At 66.6% G+C, this 14105-nt stretch overlaps 1 protein-coding gene across 9 annotated transcripts; it reads right to left on the reverse strand.

Annotated features, from left to right (window-relative positions):
- Nucleotides 1-1254: 1254 nt before the first annotated feature.
- Ubtf (upstream binding transcription factor) lies at nt 1255-13298 on the reverse strand. Of its 9 annotated transcripts, none has more exons than XM_087202359.1 (21): nt 13175-13298; nt 10660-10778; nt 9310-9485; nt 8797-8880; nt 8564-8719; nt 7061-7125; nt 6699-6819; nt 6259-6369; nt 5831-5964; nt 5615-5756; nt 5482-5523; nt 5288-5401; nt 5050-5205; nt 4743-4898; nt 4553-4663; nt 4234-4322; nt 3972-4161; nt 3557-3604; nt 3397-3468; nt 3178-3321; nt 1255-3097 (listed from the first exon to the last, which is right to left on the reverse strand). In XM_087202359.1, exons 2-21 carry the CDS (start codon nt 10715-10717, stop codon nt 2972-2974), a joined length of 2295 nt encoding a protein of 764 aa, XP_087058485.1. In that variant the 5' UTR covers nt 10718-10778; nt 13175-13298; the 3' UTR covers nt 1255-2971. The 9 variants fall into 9 exon arrangements, with proteins under 9 accessions (XP_087058485.1, XP_004859285.2, XP_012933055.2 ...); XM_004859228.4 differs by lacking the exon at nt 13175-13298 and adding an exon at nt 12757-12893; XM_013077601.3 differs by lacking the exon at nt 13175-13298 and adding an exon at nt 11749-11884.
- Nucleotides 13299-14105: the final 807 nt, after the last annotated feature.

Genomic DNA, 14105 nt, shown 5'->3' on the forward strand with positions numbered 1-14105 from the left:
CCAGGAAAAGCATGGAGTCAGGCCACTGTGGGCTTTGAGGATGAGGATGGAAGACCACATGCTAGGTCTCGCTATGGTGGTCAGGCTGGCTCCAAACTCAGTGGGCAACCCTGCTGCCTCAGCCTCCTGAGTGCTGGGAATCCAGGTGTGTGCCACAACCAGCTCAGTTTAGTTTCCTTGGCCCACAGGTCTGGTCCTGCCCGATCTGGCTGAGCTCCCTAGCCAGGGAGGGCATCACTGAGCATCCATCTAGAGCCCATTGGGATGGTACCACATGGAGCCCCTGTCCTAACCCTGCTCCAGCTCCAGGCTCACCAGTCCAGCACTGTCCCCATGGCGGTAATGTTTCAACATGGGACCTGGAGGGGCAGTCACGTCACCACATGGGGTCTCTGCGGATGCTACCTTTTGGAATGGTTGCATGTGGGTCACAAATGGAGGTTCAGGGAACAGACGTGAATACTTTAGGATGGACAGGGGAGTCGGGTGGCAGATGCCTGTGATCCAAGCATCGAGGGAGGCTGAGGCGGGATTGCTGCAAGCTCAAGGCCAGCCTGGACTACATAGTGAGACCCTGTCTTAAAAAAACCAAGGGGGATGGGTGGGTATTGGGAACATAGTTCAGTGTAAAGCACACCCCCCATAAAAGAGGGGGCTGACATCAACAGGGCGGACCCCAAGGCAGAGAAGTATCCCCTGGGAATGCTGATGCCCATGTCAGTGACAAGAGAACGGGGTGGTGAGTGGAGACTGGCGAAACCTGACCAGGAGCAGGGGCGGCTCTGCAGCGGCTGGCCAAGGCAGTGCTGGGGTCACAGTTAGGTTGGCCACGTCCTCCCTGCTGCAGGCACTGAGCTGTCCGTGAGGCCAGCCGCGTCCCTCAAGGCCCAGGTGGTTTTGGCAGTACTGTGTGGCTCTGGGTGGAGGCAGGGGACCCTGGTCCCCACAGGGGGTTTGTGCAGGGAGGTGTGCTCCACCACGGTGCCACATCCTGGCTGTTTGAGACAGGGGCTCTCCGAGTGGCCCAGGCTGGCCTTGAAATTTTACATTTTCCTGGTATAGGGACTGAACTCGGCCTTGCGGTTGAGGCAGGTGCGGTGACACTGAGCTACATTCCCGGCATGGCCTTGAACTTTTGGTCCTTCTGTCTCAGCCTCCTGACTACAGGCATGTGCCAGCACAAGTCTTTCTGTATCAAACCTGTCACTCCGCCACCCACTTTCATTTAGCCAGTGACCAAACAGCAGTCAAATCTTCATTTTTCACTTTATTGTACAAAAAAGGGGAAAACAAAATGTCCACAGCCGGCCGTCAGCTTAGGCAGACCCTGGGCCACTCCCTCCCGCCTCCCATGGTACAAAGTCAAGGTGGCTGTTGTGGAAACCTACAAAACACACCTTAAATATTAGAAAAAAAGGGGGCAGGGGGCCCTCCCACCCCAGTGCCAAAATGCACTCAGCGAGCTCTTACAGCACCAATGCCCGCTTCCCCACGGTCCTGTCTGTACTGTAAGAATTTCTGTTTTTAAAACAGGAAAAAAAAAGTATCCTGTTTAAAGTTGCTTTAAATGAAAACATATTCCACTAAAACATAAGAGTGCAGGGCATTCAAATACGGACTGGGGCTCCTTGTGGGGCCCCTGGGAACCAAAACCATAAACCCTGTGCCTGATTCCAGGACCCCAGCAGAGGGAGTGGGCGTGGGGGTCCCGTCCCACCCCCCCCAGCGTCTGGGCCCCATGTCCCTGCCCACCACTTGACCCCCACTCCCCATTCCGGGCTTTCATTCAGAAGGGGGTGCTGGGAAAGTGAAGTCCCCGTTAAATAGAGGTTGGGCATAATTGAAAAAAACATCTGGGGAGGAGCTGGTTTGGCTTATGAAGAGTTGAGGAATCAGGGTACCAAGGGCCTGGGGCAGCCAGCAAGGGTTGGGGCCCAGCTGCAGGAGGCCTTGCTGTGGGATCGGGGGAGAGGGGGAACAGACCTGAGAAATCAAAGGAAACAGGCCAGGCGGGGGACACAGGCCAGGCGGGGGGACACACGTGGCAGTGACGCGAACGTCCTGCAGCCTTGCTGGCCCCTCAAGGCGCAGGGGGTGGCTTCCAGGTCCACGCCAGGCTCGCCCTTCCCACCTTGCTGTTGGCTGGCAGGGACCTGCAGGAGCTGACACGCACAACCCTGGAGGAGGGGACCAACCGGCTGCAGGATGCACTGGAGTGGCCTTGGAGCCAGCGCCCGGCGAGGAGGCCACGGGGGGCAGCCGCAGCCGGTCAGTCCCCCAGGGCCCGTGCCCGGATGTCACCAACCCCTCTTCTGCCCATGGCACCACGGGCTCCAGAATAGACCCATGTGCAGCCACAGGTGCACCCACGCTATGTACAGGACACACACGCACACACACACTCTCCCACGCACACCAGGACCACTTTTTAAAAGTCCCCGACCTACCCCCTAAGCCCTCCCTCTCCCAGAAATGACAACAGAGACGGCAGCCGGAATCGGTAGGAAACGTCTCGTTGACAGCTCAGAGCTTAAAAAAAAAATATATACACATATATAAAAAACACTTCTGGCCCTCCCTGTGGGGCAGGGCTAGGGCAGAGGCAGTGCGGGGCTCCGAGGCACCGCCCCGCCCCCCGCTCCCCGCCTCCAGGTCCAATGCAGGGTCGGTGGGCAGCAGCCCCTCTGGCAGGGCAACTCCTCTGGCCACCGCCTCCGATCTCGGACCCCAGCCCACCCAGTCCACTGTCCGGGCCCAAACCGCAAGTGCGGGGCGGGTGGTGGCCGGCATCCCGTCTGGCTCAGTCTGATGGCTGCTGTCCCGGGGACCCGGCAGTGGCTCCGGGCCCGAGAGTCCTGGCCCGCCCCCCCCCGCCCCCACCACGTTTCGTTTAAAAAAGAAAAAGAAAGAAAGAAAGTGGGGAGGCGGGGGTGGGGCAGAACACGCGGGGGCCGGGCGGGCGGCCACGCCCTCAGTTGGAGTCCGAGTCCGAGGAGTCCCCCGAGGACGAGGAGCTGGAGCTGCTGCCCTCGGACTCGTTATCCTCGTCCTCGTCGTCGTCCTCGTCGTCGTCCTCGTCGTCCTCGTCCTCCTCGTTCTGCAGACAAAAGGACGCGGGGTCGTCCGGGGCCCCACAGGAGCGCCCGGCCCTCAGCACCGCCCCTCAGCGCCGCCCACCTCATCCCCGTCCTCGCTCTCCTCCTCGCTGCTGGACTCCGAGGAGTCCCCACCGTCCTCGGAGGAGTCGCCGTTCTCCTCGTCCTCCTCCTCCTCCTCCTCCTCGTCGTCGTCCTCGTCCTCGTCGTCCTCGTCCTCGGACTCCTGGGGGACGGGCGGGGTGCGTCACGCCTCAGCCCGCAGAGCCCCGCCCACCCCCGGCCCAGAGGGGCTCCTTACCGACTTGGACTGCAGGGCAGTGCGGCTGGACTTGGGGTTCGGGCCCCGCAGCTTGGTCATGCTCTTGCGCTTCTGTGGAGGAGACAGGACGGCGGCGGTGAGCCCAGCCCCCGCCCCCCCCCCCCCCGCCCGCTGGCCCGCCGGCCCGGGCCCCGCTCACGTTGGAGATGTACTCCTTGTACGCTGCTCGGTCCTGGGGAGACAGGCTCTGCAGAGGAGAGGAGGCAGGGTTGGGGCACCCCGATGCCCCGTACGTCTCCCTCCTTGCACAGGTGAGGCTCCCCACTGCACAGGCCTGGCTGCTCAGGTGCAAAGGGAACCCTGGGGCTCAGGGGGGGCCTGACCCTAGGCAAGCGGACACGTGTGTTTGGATTCGGGCTTCTCTACCTACCACGTTTTCGTTTCTTTATTTTTATTTATCTTTTGAGGTACTTAGGACCTTGCTAAGTCCTAAGTTGCCCAGGCTGGGCTTGAACACTGGGCCCTCCTGCCTCAGCCTCCCACCTTTACAGGTCCCAGTGCCCCCACAGGAGCAGCCCACCGTGCCAGGGTATCCGCCCCAGCCCCGCGCTCACCTTGACCCACAGGTCCAGGTGCACCTTGTACTGCTTCTGCTGCTCCTCGGCCAGCTTCTTGTAGTGCTCCTTCTGGCTCTGTGAGATGCGCTGCCAGCGGCTGCCGATCTCCACCATGCGCTCCTTCAGCGGCAGGTGGTTCAGCTCCCCGTTGGACAGCAGCTCCTGGGAGAACTTCTGGTAACCGTTCCTGGGGGTGGGGAGGGGCAGGGGTCAGGACCCAGCCTGAGGCCCGCCCTCCCCCGGACACCGCGCTGCTCACATCGGGGGCTTCTTGGGCTCTCCCTGGAACTTCATCTTCTTGGAGGAGTTGGCGGCGGCGGGGGGCGCCCGCATCTCACTCAGCTCTCTCTGCAGGGAGAGAAAGGTCACCCCCGCCCCTCAGTGCTGCCACCCCTGCCTGAGCTGGCCAGAAAGCCACCGGAGCACGCCTGGCAGCTGGCTCACAGCGGTCAAACACCGCGGTGCCGGGTGCTCCCAGAAACGAGCCTGACCCCAGCTGTCACCGGGTTTTACTGTGACAGCACCTCGTCTTACGGGGAGGTGGATCAGCCCGATACGAGGGGGTCCCAGCCTCGCACCTCATAGCGCTTCTGGTCCTCGGCTGCCTTCTTAATCCACATCAACTTCTCCTTCTTCTCCATGTTGTTCCAGGTCATCTCCATGGCCTTCAGGGCCTTCACCCGGTCGTTCTGGGGGCAGACGGGCGGGTCACGGAGGGTCCTGGAGTGCTGGGGCGCCGAGGGCTGCATCTCTGCCCTGTCGCCCCACCTTGAAGCGTGCCAGGTAGTCGCCGATGACGCTCTGCTGCCAGATCTCCTCGGCCCGCTTGGGCGACTCGGGCAGCTTGCCGCGGTCCTCGCGCTCGGCGCCCGGCTTCCGGTCGGACTGCGCCTTCAGGGCAGCCTCGCGGGCCTTGTACTTGGCCTGCAGGGCGGACGGGACAGAGCCGCGGTGAGCACAGGCCGCCTCCAGGGGGCGCTAGAGCCCGGACGCCGGGGCGGGGCCGGCGCGCAGACACCCTGGTGGCTCCGCCCGCGCGGCTCCCGCCTTCCAGGGAGGCTCGGGCGGCTCTGACCTTCTTCTTCTCGGACAGGTCGTTCCACATGCGCGCCAGCAGGCGGGTCAGCTCGCTCTCCGACAGCTCGGGCCGCTCCTCCTGCAGCTGCCGCCGCTTCTCCTCGGAGAAGATGAACATGGCCGACACAGGCCGCTTGGGCTTCTCGGCGCCAGCCTGCGGGCGGAGGGCGTGGGTCGCGGCGCCCCCCGGGGTCACGTGGGGCCCCCGCCCGCCGAGCCCTGTGCCCGCCTCGCACCTTGCCACCCTCCTGCGCCGGCTTCTTGGCGGCCGGGCTGCCCGCCTGCTTCTTGCTGATGTTCAGCATCTTCTCCTCACCCAGCACCCGCTGCTGCTCCTCCTCCGGCAGGCTCTGCACGACAGGACAGGGACGCGCGGGGCAGTGGGCGCGGCTGCAGGGCCTCCCCACCGCCTCCGCCGGGTTCCACTCACCTCCAGGAAGCGCAGCAGTTCCACCTCGTAGTCTTTCTTTTTCTAGGAAGCGAGGGGCTCGGGTCAGGTGGGGACGACGGCCGCAGTCACCCTGCCAGCCCCACAGCCCCACACCACAGGGTCCCCGCCGCACCTGGTCGCACTTCTTGTGGTAGGCGTCCTTCTCCTTCTGGGACAGCAGCTTCCACTGCTGGCTGCACAGCACCATGCGCTCCGTGCTGGGCACATCCTTCATGTTGGCCATCAGCTCAGCGCAGTACAGCGAGTAGCTGTTCCTGTGGGCGGGAGGGGCACCGTGAGGCGGGGCAGGCCTGCCGCTGCCCACCCGCCCGCCTGGGGCGGCGCTCACGGAGGCGGCTTGGTGGGTCGCCCGTCGAACTTGTCCTTGAGCTGGCGCTCGGCCTTGGTGAGGGTCGACTTGGTGATGCCCTCCTCGCTGATGTTCAGCTCGGGGTGCTTCTGGATGTAGTCCCGCATGATCTCCTGCAGAGCGGGCGGCGGAGCGCAATGGGAGTGGGTTAGCTGGGCCCGGCTGGGGGCCGCTGGGGAGGGGCCGGAGCAAAGCCGGGGGTGGCCGTGTGTCTGCCGCGACGCCCCGTGCCACACGGTGCCCTGCCCTGCCCTAGCCTGAGATCTGGGGGGTGGCCGGGACGGTAAGGATGGTAAGGGCAGAGGCGAGGGGCCACAAGGCCCCTCCCTCGACAGGGTCCGGGAGCGATGAGTCTGGGCAGAGGCTCGTGAAGAGCCGGGCGGGGAGGAGCGCAGCGGAAGCCTAACCTCGTACTCCTTCCGCTGCTCCAGGGCCTTATGAATCCATTTCAGCCTCTTTTTGTCCGAGAGCTGAGACCACTGCTTCCCCAGGGAGTCCTTCACCTCCTTCGTAGTGGCCTGCAAACCAAAAGCCGTCAGACACACGCAGGCAGCCAGGAGAGGGGGAGGGGGGTGGGGGCGCGAGGCCCCGCCCCCTCGGGCCACGGGAGGTCACTCGGTGTCCCCCACAGGCCAGGAGGGCAAGGCGGAGAGACGGCGTCCGCCGGATGCAAGGAGGCTCACACACGCACGCACACACGCTCGCACGCGCTGGCCCAGGCCCTGTCCATGCAGCCCACCCCTGGGGAGGGGCCTCCTCTGCTGCTCCCCTGACCCAGCCCTGCGACCCGGCGCGGCTCCCCCCCCCACCGTGCCCCGTCCGCCCTGCCCACTAGCCAGACACTCACATCTGGCCGCACTTTGAGGTACACCTTCTTCTCGTGAGTATACCACAGCTGCTGGGGGGTTTTGGGCTTCTCAGGGATGTCCGACTTCTTTGCATTCTGGATAAGGTCGGGGTGATCCTCCCTGGCCAGTGCATGGGAGCGAGGGTCACTGGAGACTCTGTCCAGCAGGCCCCAGCGAGCCACCCCTCCTCAGCCTCCTAGGCCTTGATAGGACAGTGGCCACCTGCCTGTCCCTGCCCGAGCATGAGTGGGTCTGTGTGTGGCCTGTCCATGTCTCCCAGATGGCCAGCTCCAAATGGGCCAGTGCTGGCCTGTCCTGCACACCCCATGCTCCGTGGCTGCTGCCCACCTCCAAGCCTTACCTGAACCGGGCCAGGTTTCGCTCGAACTCCTGTTTTTCCCTCTGGAAGTCCTGAATATACTTCATCTGGGGGAGGAGGGGACGGGGTCACCCAGGACCCAGGCACATCTCACCCAGAACTAGAGCCCCCACACACTGGACCTAGCCGCTGAGAACCAGACTGTGGAGCTAGGCAGTCCCCCAGACACCACTCCTTGGGCCTAGTGTCCCTTTAAGAGGGCGCTGCAGAAGGGGCACCCAGAACTCCCGAGTCAGCCCTGCTCCCCGCCATCCACTGCAGCTGATACTGGTCTGTCCCCTCCTGGTGGCTGCAGGCCTGGGGCAGCTGCTCCCACTTCAGATGCACCAGGGGTGCTGCTGAGAACCCAGAGGGTTTCTGTGCAGTGCAGTCCACACCAACAGACTCGTTTCCTGCATCTGTGGTCTCCCTGTCCACTATCTTTGGGTCTCTGCAATGCTGTGCATGCCTTCCCAGTCATCATCCCGCCGCTCCTCCCTCCTCTTCCTCCTCTATCTCCTCTCCTTTCTTCCAGGGTCACGAGCATAGCCCTGGAGGGGCCTGGTCTGGCCGCCTCAGATCCAAGAGCAGTTTCACAGCCAGGTGACACAGCAGACCTGGCTTACCCTGCCAGCAGAGCAGGCTGAGTGACCCACCGAGGGACCCACAGTGACTGGTGATGGGGTCAAGACAGCCCCTCGGCCATCCTATTCCATGAGTGGGCAGCGCCATGTGCAGTCACTATGCATGTGTGCATGCAGCTCCAGCAATTCACACTCCTGCTGGGCCCGGGCAGTGGCTGTGGTCAGCTGGTTTTACCCAACCAAGCAGGATTCATTTGGGGTTCAGCACCGAGCACCTGAGTCTGCAGCCACAGTATGTGACCAGGAAAAGGCACTCAGGGTGGTGGCTGGCACCCGTCTGAGCACTGGCCATGTGCAGCTATGTCTTCTGCCCAGCAGTGTGCCTTTCGTCTCTCCCCGGGCATCACCAACTGCCCCTCCTGGCTGCACCTCAGCACCCAGCCTCCTCTCTGTGCCCCTCGCAGTCCCCTCCCGGAGGGCTCGCCAGGTTTTGCTGCCAAGTCTCTGCAAGGGGCCTCCTGATCTCTGCCCCAAGTCAGCAGCCTCTGGTGGGCTGGGACAGTGTCCAGATGGGCCAAGATGAGGCAGTGAGCAGAGCACGGGCAGAGGGTCTGGGCACCAGGTCCAAGTCCTGCTCTACCATCGCTAGCTGTGTGACCTGAGCCCAGCCCTCCTGTACCCCAGTTCCTTGCCTTTTCCTGGGGCCACCTGTGTGATGATCTTACAAGCGTCAAACAAGACCAGGAAGGCAGGTGTGGAGAGAACAGGAAGTGTGGCGCAGCACGTGGAGGGTATGTGTGGGGAAGAGCCAGTGGCCGGGCCATGTCTGGCCGAGCCTGCAAGCCCGGTGGTGCTGCCCGCCCCCCCGTCCACCCCCATCCGCGCCGGCTGCTCCTCTGTCCCTTCCCCGCCCCTCCCCCACCTTCTTCTTCTCCGGAAGCTCCTTGTATTTCTTGGACAGAATCTTGGTCAGGTCCAGGTTGCTCATCTCCGGGTGGAGCTTCGCATACTTGGCCCTCTTCTCCATGAAGAAGCGGAAGTAGGGCGTGAGGGGCTTCTTTGGGAAGTCAGGGTGTTTCTGGAAGGGGAACAGGGAGGTCAGGTGCCACCCCTTCTGTGGCCCATCTGCACTGCACCCCACCCCCCGTGACTCACCTTGAGCTTTTTGCCTTTGTAAGGGTTTTTAACGTGTTCCTGAGCATCGAGGATCAATTCTGTCAATGTTCGGAACTTCCTCACCTGGAGGAGGAAGGGGACGCTGGGAAGAGCGCCCACGGGGCAGCCCCCTTCCCACCGTCCCGACTCCAGCAGGCCAGGTGGGCTGTGTTCCAGAGGACAGCTGAGGCCAATGCCAGCTGTCCCCGACCTGGCCCACCCCTCGGGGCTGTGGATGGCCTGGACAGCTACACGGCTGTCACATGACCCGTGTGCCACCAAGCTAGCTCCTCTGCCACCCCACCACAATTCAGGCAGCAGAAGCCCCAAGACAGTGAGGATCAAGGCCATGGGACAGACTGAAGAACGGAAGGTTCTGCGGCAGGGCTGTCCACAGGGCTAAGGTCAGGCAGCCATGTGAGCGCCTCCCTGGCCTCCCGCCTTCCTGTTTACCGACAGGCTGTCCCTGCCACGTGCAGCCCTGCATGTGGGTCAGAAAGGGGGATCCCTTACCTCGTTTGAAATCTCCACCCATTTGAGCTTGCACATGTCCCCGGAGAAGTCTTTAAATGCGACTTTTTCCCAGTCCATGTGGGACTCAGTGGTTTTGAACTTGGAGCTGTCATTGGATGGAAGGTTGTTCTTCATGCACTCCAGCAGGGTCAGCATGTCTTCCTGGGACCAGCGGTCTGGGGGCCAGCAAAGAGCCTGTCACACTGGGCACACGCCAACCCAGGGAGGACCCCCCGGGGCCCTCTCCTGGGCCACTTCTCATCTGAACCAGGGCTCCTTCTAGGCCCAGGCACAGTCAGCCTGAGAAAACAGTGGCCACACAGGGTGGTGGCAGGGACTCTAATCTAGGCTCAGGTCGCTCCCTTCAAAACATGCCAGGCTGGGGCCGGGGATTTAGCTCAGTGGTTTCGCTGTCTGCTGCGCAAGCACAAGGACCCGAGTTCGATCCCCGGTAGCAAAAAAACCAAAGCAAAACAAAAAAAATATGCCAGGCTGCATGGGGCCCACTGACCCAGCCAGGAGGTGGGGAAGCTGGTAATTCGGGGCCCTGAGGGGAAGCAGCCAGAAAGAGAAGACAGCCAGCCTATGGCCAAGTTCAGGTTCAAGTCCTCAGGACAGGACTGACACCCCCGGCCGAGGCTGGGCATGAGCAGCAGAAAACTCCTCACAGGTGTCTCCCTGGGGCAGGCCAGAGAGCTCCCAGCAGACAAGAAATAGGACAGAAGTGGGAGAATTCAAGGGACGGCAGCTTTCTGGCCAGGCGTGTGGGCAGGCTGGTTCCAGGGAGGACTTGGAGTGCCCAAAAGGGACGATGGACCAGCCCTCTCCAGCCTCTGAGATGTAGCACAGAGCACTGCGGCCTCTCTGGAGCAGTGGGTGGAGTGAGTAGGGATGCGGAGCCAGCCACGAGGGCCAGGAGTCAGACGGCTGCTCTTGACTTTCTCGGCATCTGGCCACTGGGGCAGAGCTTCCTCACAGCCATGTGGACCCCCTAGTCTCCCCTGGCTGTCCCACAAGCACGGCCACAGGCTGGCTTTTCTCAGGGCCCCGAGAGATGAGGGGGTCGGCCAAGCACACCACACCACCCCAAAGCCGGGGCCAACTCCAGACACCCTCTCTGCACCTGCAGGGCTAAGCCCTTAGCTCTGACGACCACAGACAGGCCCAAAGCCTGTCCCAAACACTCCTAGGGACCCACTTTGGGGGCCCTGGGCCCCGGAAGGTAGGCTTGCTCCTATCCCCAGAGAAGGAGTGGACAGGCTCGGGCTGGTGTGGATGGGCCAAGCCCCAGGGTGCGGGATGCTCCCTGCTCACTAACACTGGCCCCAGGAGCAGGCAGAGGGGCCCTACCTTGGCCTTTGGGGGCGGCCATTTCCAGGTCTGTGGGGCAGTCGGCTTCTCCGTTCATCCTCCAGCTGTCCAGCCACCTCCTCGGTCACGCGGGCCGGGCAACCCGGGGTCAAAGCCACCTTTAGAGAAAACGCGGGCTCCACTGAGGTGGGCGCAGAGACCAGGAACTTTCTCCCCCCCCCTCCCCCAGGGGAGGGGGCGCGGGGCCCGGGCGCAGCCAGATCCAGCGCAGCCAGATCCAGCGGGACCCTCAGACTTCTTGGTCAGGGTGCGAGTGAGCGCCCCCCCCAGCCCGGCTCCACAGCGCGCGCCTGGCGCTGCCCACGCGAGCGCGCGCTCCAGCCCGGCTTGCCGCGAGCGCCGCCCTCCTTCCCCCACCCGGCCGAAAAAAACCCGACTCTGCTCCTCCTGCTCTCAGCGCCCGCCCCGGGGAGGCCCCGGCCGAAGGCGGGAGGAGGAAGGGCGGGTAAAGGGCGCGCGCGGCCACGGCGACGGGCGGGCGCGCGCCCCAGTCTCCTCCTCCCGCTCCCCCCGCCGTTCCCCCCGCCTCCGCAGCCGGCGGGGACCCGGACGCCGCGCAGCCGCCGCCAGCCCCGGAGCGCAGCGGCCGTGCCGCCCCCGGGGACCGGATCTGGACCCGCGCCGCTTCCCCCCCTCCCGATCCCGGCGGGCGAGCGCGGAGCCGCGGCCAGCGCCCCCGCCACCCACCCGGCGAGGCCCGAGGACCGGCGCAGAGGCGACCGCGGGGGCCCTCGCTCCAGCCCGAGCCGTGTTCCAGCCCCGCCGGCGCCCCCGCCCCGGCCCCGGGGAGCTGCGCCAAGGAGAGGGCGGGCGGCGAGGACCCAGGCTCCGCGGCCCCCGAGGCGAGCTACGCTGGGCCGGGAAGCGCGAGCTCCTCGCCCGGCGGCCTCGCTTCCTGCCGCCGCTCCGGGCCCGCGTCCTTCCCAGCGTCTTCCCCGGGGCGCCCCGCCGCCGCGGGCCGCGTCCTCGCTCCCGCCGCCTCGGTACCCGGCTCCCCGCTCCGCACCCGGCGCTCCGGCTCTGCGCGCCGCCTCCCCCGCGCAGCTCCCTCCCGCGGCCGGGCCCCACCTCCGGGCGCTGGGGCGGCGGCCGTGTGGCTGCCGCCTGCTGCTCCTCGCGGCGACGAGCACAAAGCACAGCGCCCTCCGCCTGCAGGCAGGCAGCCCGCCCGCCGCCGCCGGCCCGGCCTCGGCCCGCGCACCCCCCGCTGCCGCCGCCGCTCGGACGCGGAGCGGGGAGGAGGAGGAGCGGAGGAGGAGCGGGGGGGCGGGAGCGGGCCGCAGCGCGTCCTTCCCCGCGGAGCACACACCGACCCCCGGGGAGCGAGCGCAGCCGCCCGCCCGCCGCCGCCTCGCCGGCTCCGCTCCCTCCCACAGCCTGCCCGGGCGGGCTCCGCGGGGGGCGGCTGGGAGGAGGGGCGGGCGCTGGGGGACCCGGGGCCGAGGCGGAGGGAAGGAAGGAGGGGGTTGGCGGCGGCAGCGGCGGCCGTGGAGGGGGGGCCGGGCCGGGCAGGGCGACACGCAGCCGCCCGGATGGCGGCGGCCTAGGCCGGGGCCGCGCGGGCGGCGAGAGCGACCTCGCCAGACCCGCCGGGGAGCCGGGGGTTCTTCGCGCGGGAGGCGCCCGAGGGCCCCCCAGTGGCCGCGGAAGTGGAGTGCCGGCCGCGCCGCCGCGATCTGCTCCGGAGCTCGCTTCCGAGTCTCCCGCGCCGGCTCGGCGTCCCGGTCGGCCCTGCCCGCGCCCGCCTTCCGGAGCGGCAGCCGGCGCCCTCCCCTCTCTCCGGAGCGCGGCGAGGCCCGGCTCGGGCGCACGCACGGCGGCCAGGCTTCGGTACTGCCTCGCGGCACCCACGAAACTTAAAAAAAAAAAAAATCACCCCGGTCTCCCGAACAAAAAAGACCCCTTGGTTCTTCCACCCCGGAAACGGCGAGAGGCGCCGGCTCCGGCCTCGCAGCCGCTCGGGAGCCAGTTCAATCCAGCCCAGCATGGCTCCTGGCCTGGCCGGGCGCATGGAGCTCGGCGCCGCGCCGCTGGAAGCGTCCCCGCTCCCCAAACCCGCGCCCCCGGGCCACTCACCGAGCGTGGGGTTGGGCTCGCGGGCCGGGGACTCCGAGGGGCGCGGGGGCCGGAGACCCGAGCCGCAGCTACGCCGCCGTCGCCGCCGCCAGGGAAGCGAGTGGCCAGACAAAGCCCGCGATGGCGAAGCGAGCGACGGCTAATGGCGAGCCCCACGCGCCGCGCTCCGCCCGCCCCGCTCCGCCCGCCCGCCCGCCCGGCGCAGCGCGGCGCCGCTCCGAGCGCTCCCCGTCGGCGCCGCCGCCTCCCGGCCCGGCCTCGCCTGCCCTCCGCCTCCTCGGCGCGCCGGCCTCGCCCTGCCTCCCACCGCCCTGGGGGCTGCGCGGAAATAAAAAAAGCAGAGCGCGCTCTTCTCCTGGCTCTCGCCTTTCTCTCCCGCGCAGGGCGGCGGCCGGGCCCGCTCCCCGGCTGCACTCACCTGCGGGGTCGCCGCGCGGGGCTGGGGGCGGGGGCGCGGGCCCAGCCGGCGGGCGCGGGTTGAAAGCGGGCCAAGCGCTGCGGCGCCGGCCGGGCGTGTGCGCCGCGCAGTCCCCGCAGAGCTCGCGCCGCGGCCCCCGCCTCCATCTCCGCGCCCGCTCCAATCAGCCGGGCCCCGCGCTCGGCCCCGGCCCCGGCCCCGCGCCGGCCGCTGCCTGCGTCGTCCCACCGCTCCCGTCGCCACGGGTGTGTGTCTGTGTGCGCGCAGTTTTTTTTTTTTTTTTTATTGCTCTTTGCTTTTGCAACCCTGAAGCCAAGGCGGGGGGCGCAGGGGGGTGGGAAGGAAGAAGCCCGGACGCGCTGGGCTCGCGACACCTTGGGGCCTCCGCCGGGCTCGGCGGGGCCGGGCGCGGGGTCCCGTCGCGGGGCGGACCTGGCCGCCTTCCGGGCCAGCGGAGCCCGGGGTCCGGAGCCCCAAGGCCGCCCGCGCGCTCCTCCCCGGCCGCGGCCTCCGTCCCCAGCCAGCTCCCCCTTTCGGTTTTTTTCCTCTTCTCCTTTAATCTAATTTCTTCCAACTCCACCTTTGTTGTTCCCGGCGTCACGCCCGGGCCAGCCAATCCCCGCCACGCAGCGCTTGTCAAAAAGGCTCGGCCGCCCCGGGCGCTGCCCCCGGCGCGGGGACCCCAGGGCCCCGAAGGAGCCGGGCCCCAGGGGAGCAGGCCAGACCCGACCCGAGGCCGAGGCCAGAGCCTAGCGCCCGCCCGGCTCTGCTCGCCTCTCTCTGCCGGGGAGCGGCCAGGGCTCGGGGACGGAGCTTGTCTCGGCCGCAGCGGGTGTCGCCGGCCTCGCGGGAGCAAGGAGATCCCAGCCCGGCCCTCCACGGCCCACTGGGCCACGTTGCACAACAGGCGGGAGGCTGAGCGGGCGCGTCT

This window comes from Heterocephalus glaber, unplaced genomic scaffold (assembly GCF_053883595.1).
Source record: "Heterocephalus glaber isolate CG9 unplaced genomic scaffold, H.glaber_assembly_v1.0 deba00001773, whole genome shotgun sequence".
NCBI classification, from domain to species: Eukaryota; Metazoa; Chordata; class Mammalia; order Rodentia; family Bathyergidae; genus Heterocephalus; species Heterocephalus glaber.

What these genes read in the sequence shown, in the direction of transcription:
- Ubtf (XM_087202359.1), bottom strand. Translation starts at nt 10,717, where the DNA reads ATGAACGGAGAAGCCGACTGCCCCACAGACCTGGAAATGGCCGCCCCC. An exon ending in GAGCCCAAGAAGCCCCCGAT is followed by an intron (nt 4,162 to 4,233) that starts GTGAGCAGCGCG and finishes CCCCACCCCCAG; the next exon opens with GAACGGTTACCAGAAGTTCT. An exon ending in ACCTGGACCTGTGGGTCAAG is followed by an intron (nt 3,605 to 3,971) that starts GTGAGCGCGGGG and finishes TCTCCTCTGCAG; the next exon opens with AGCCTGTCTCCCCAGGACCG.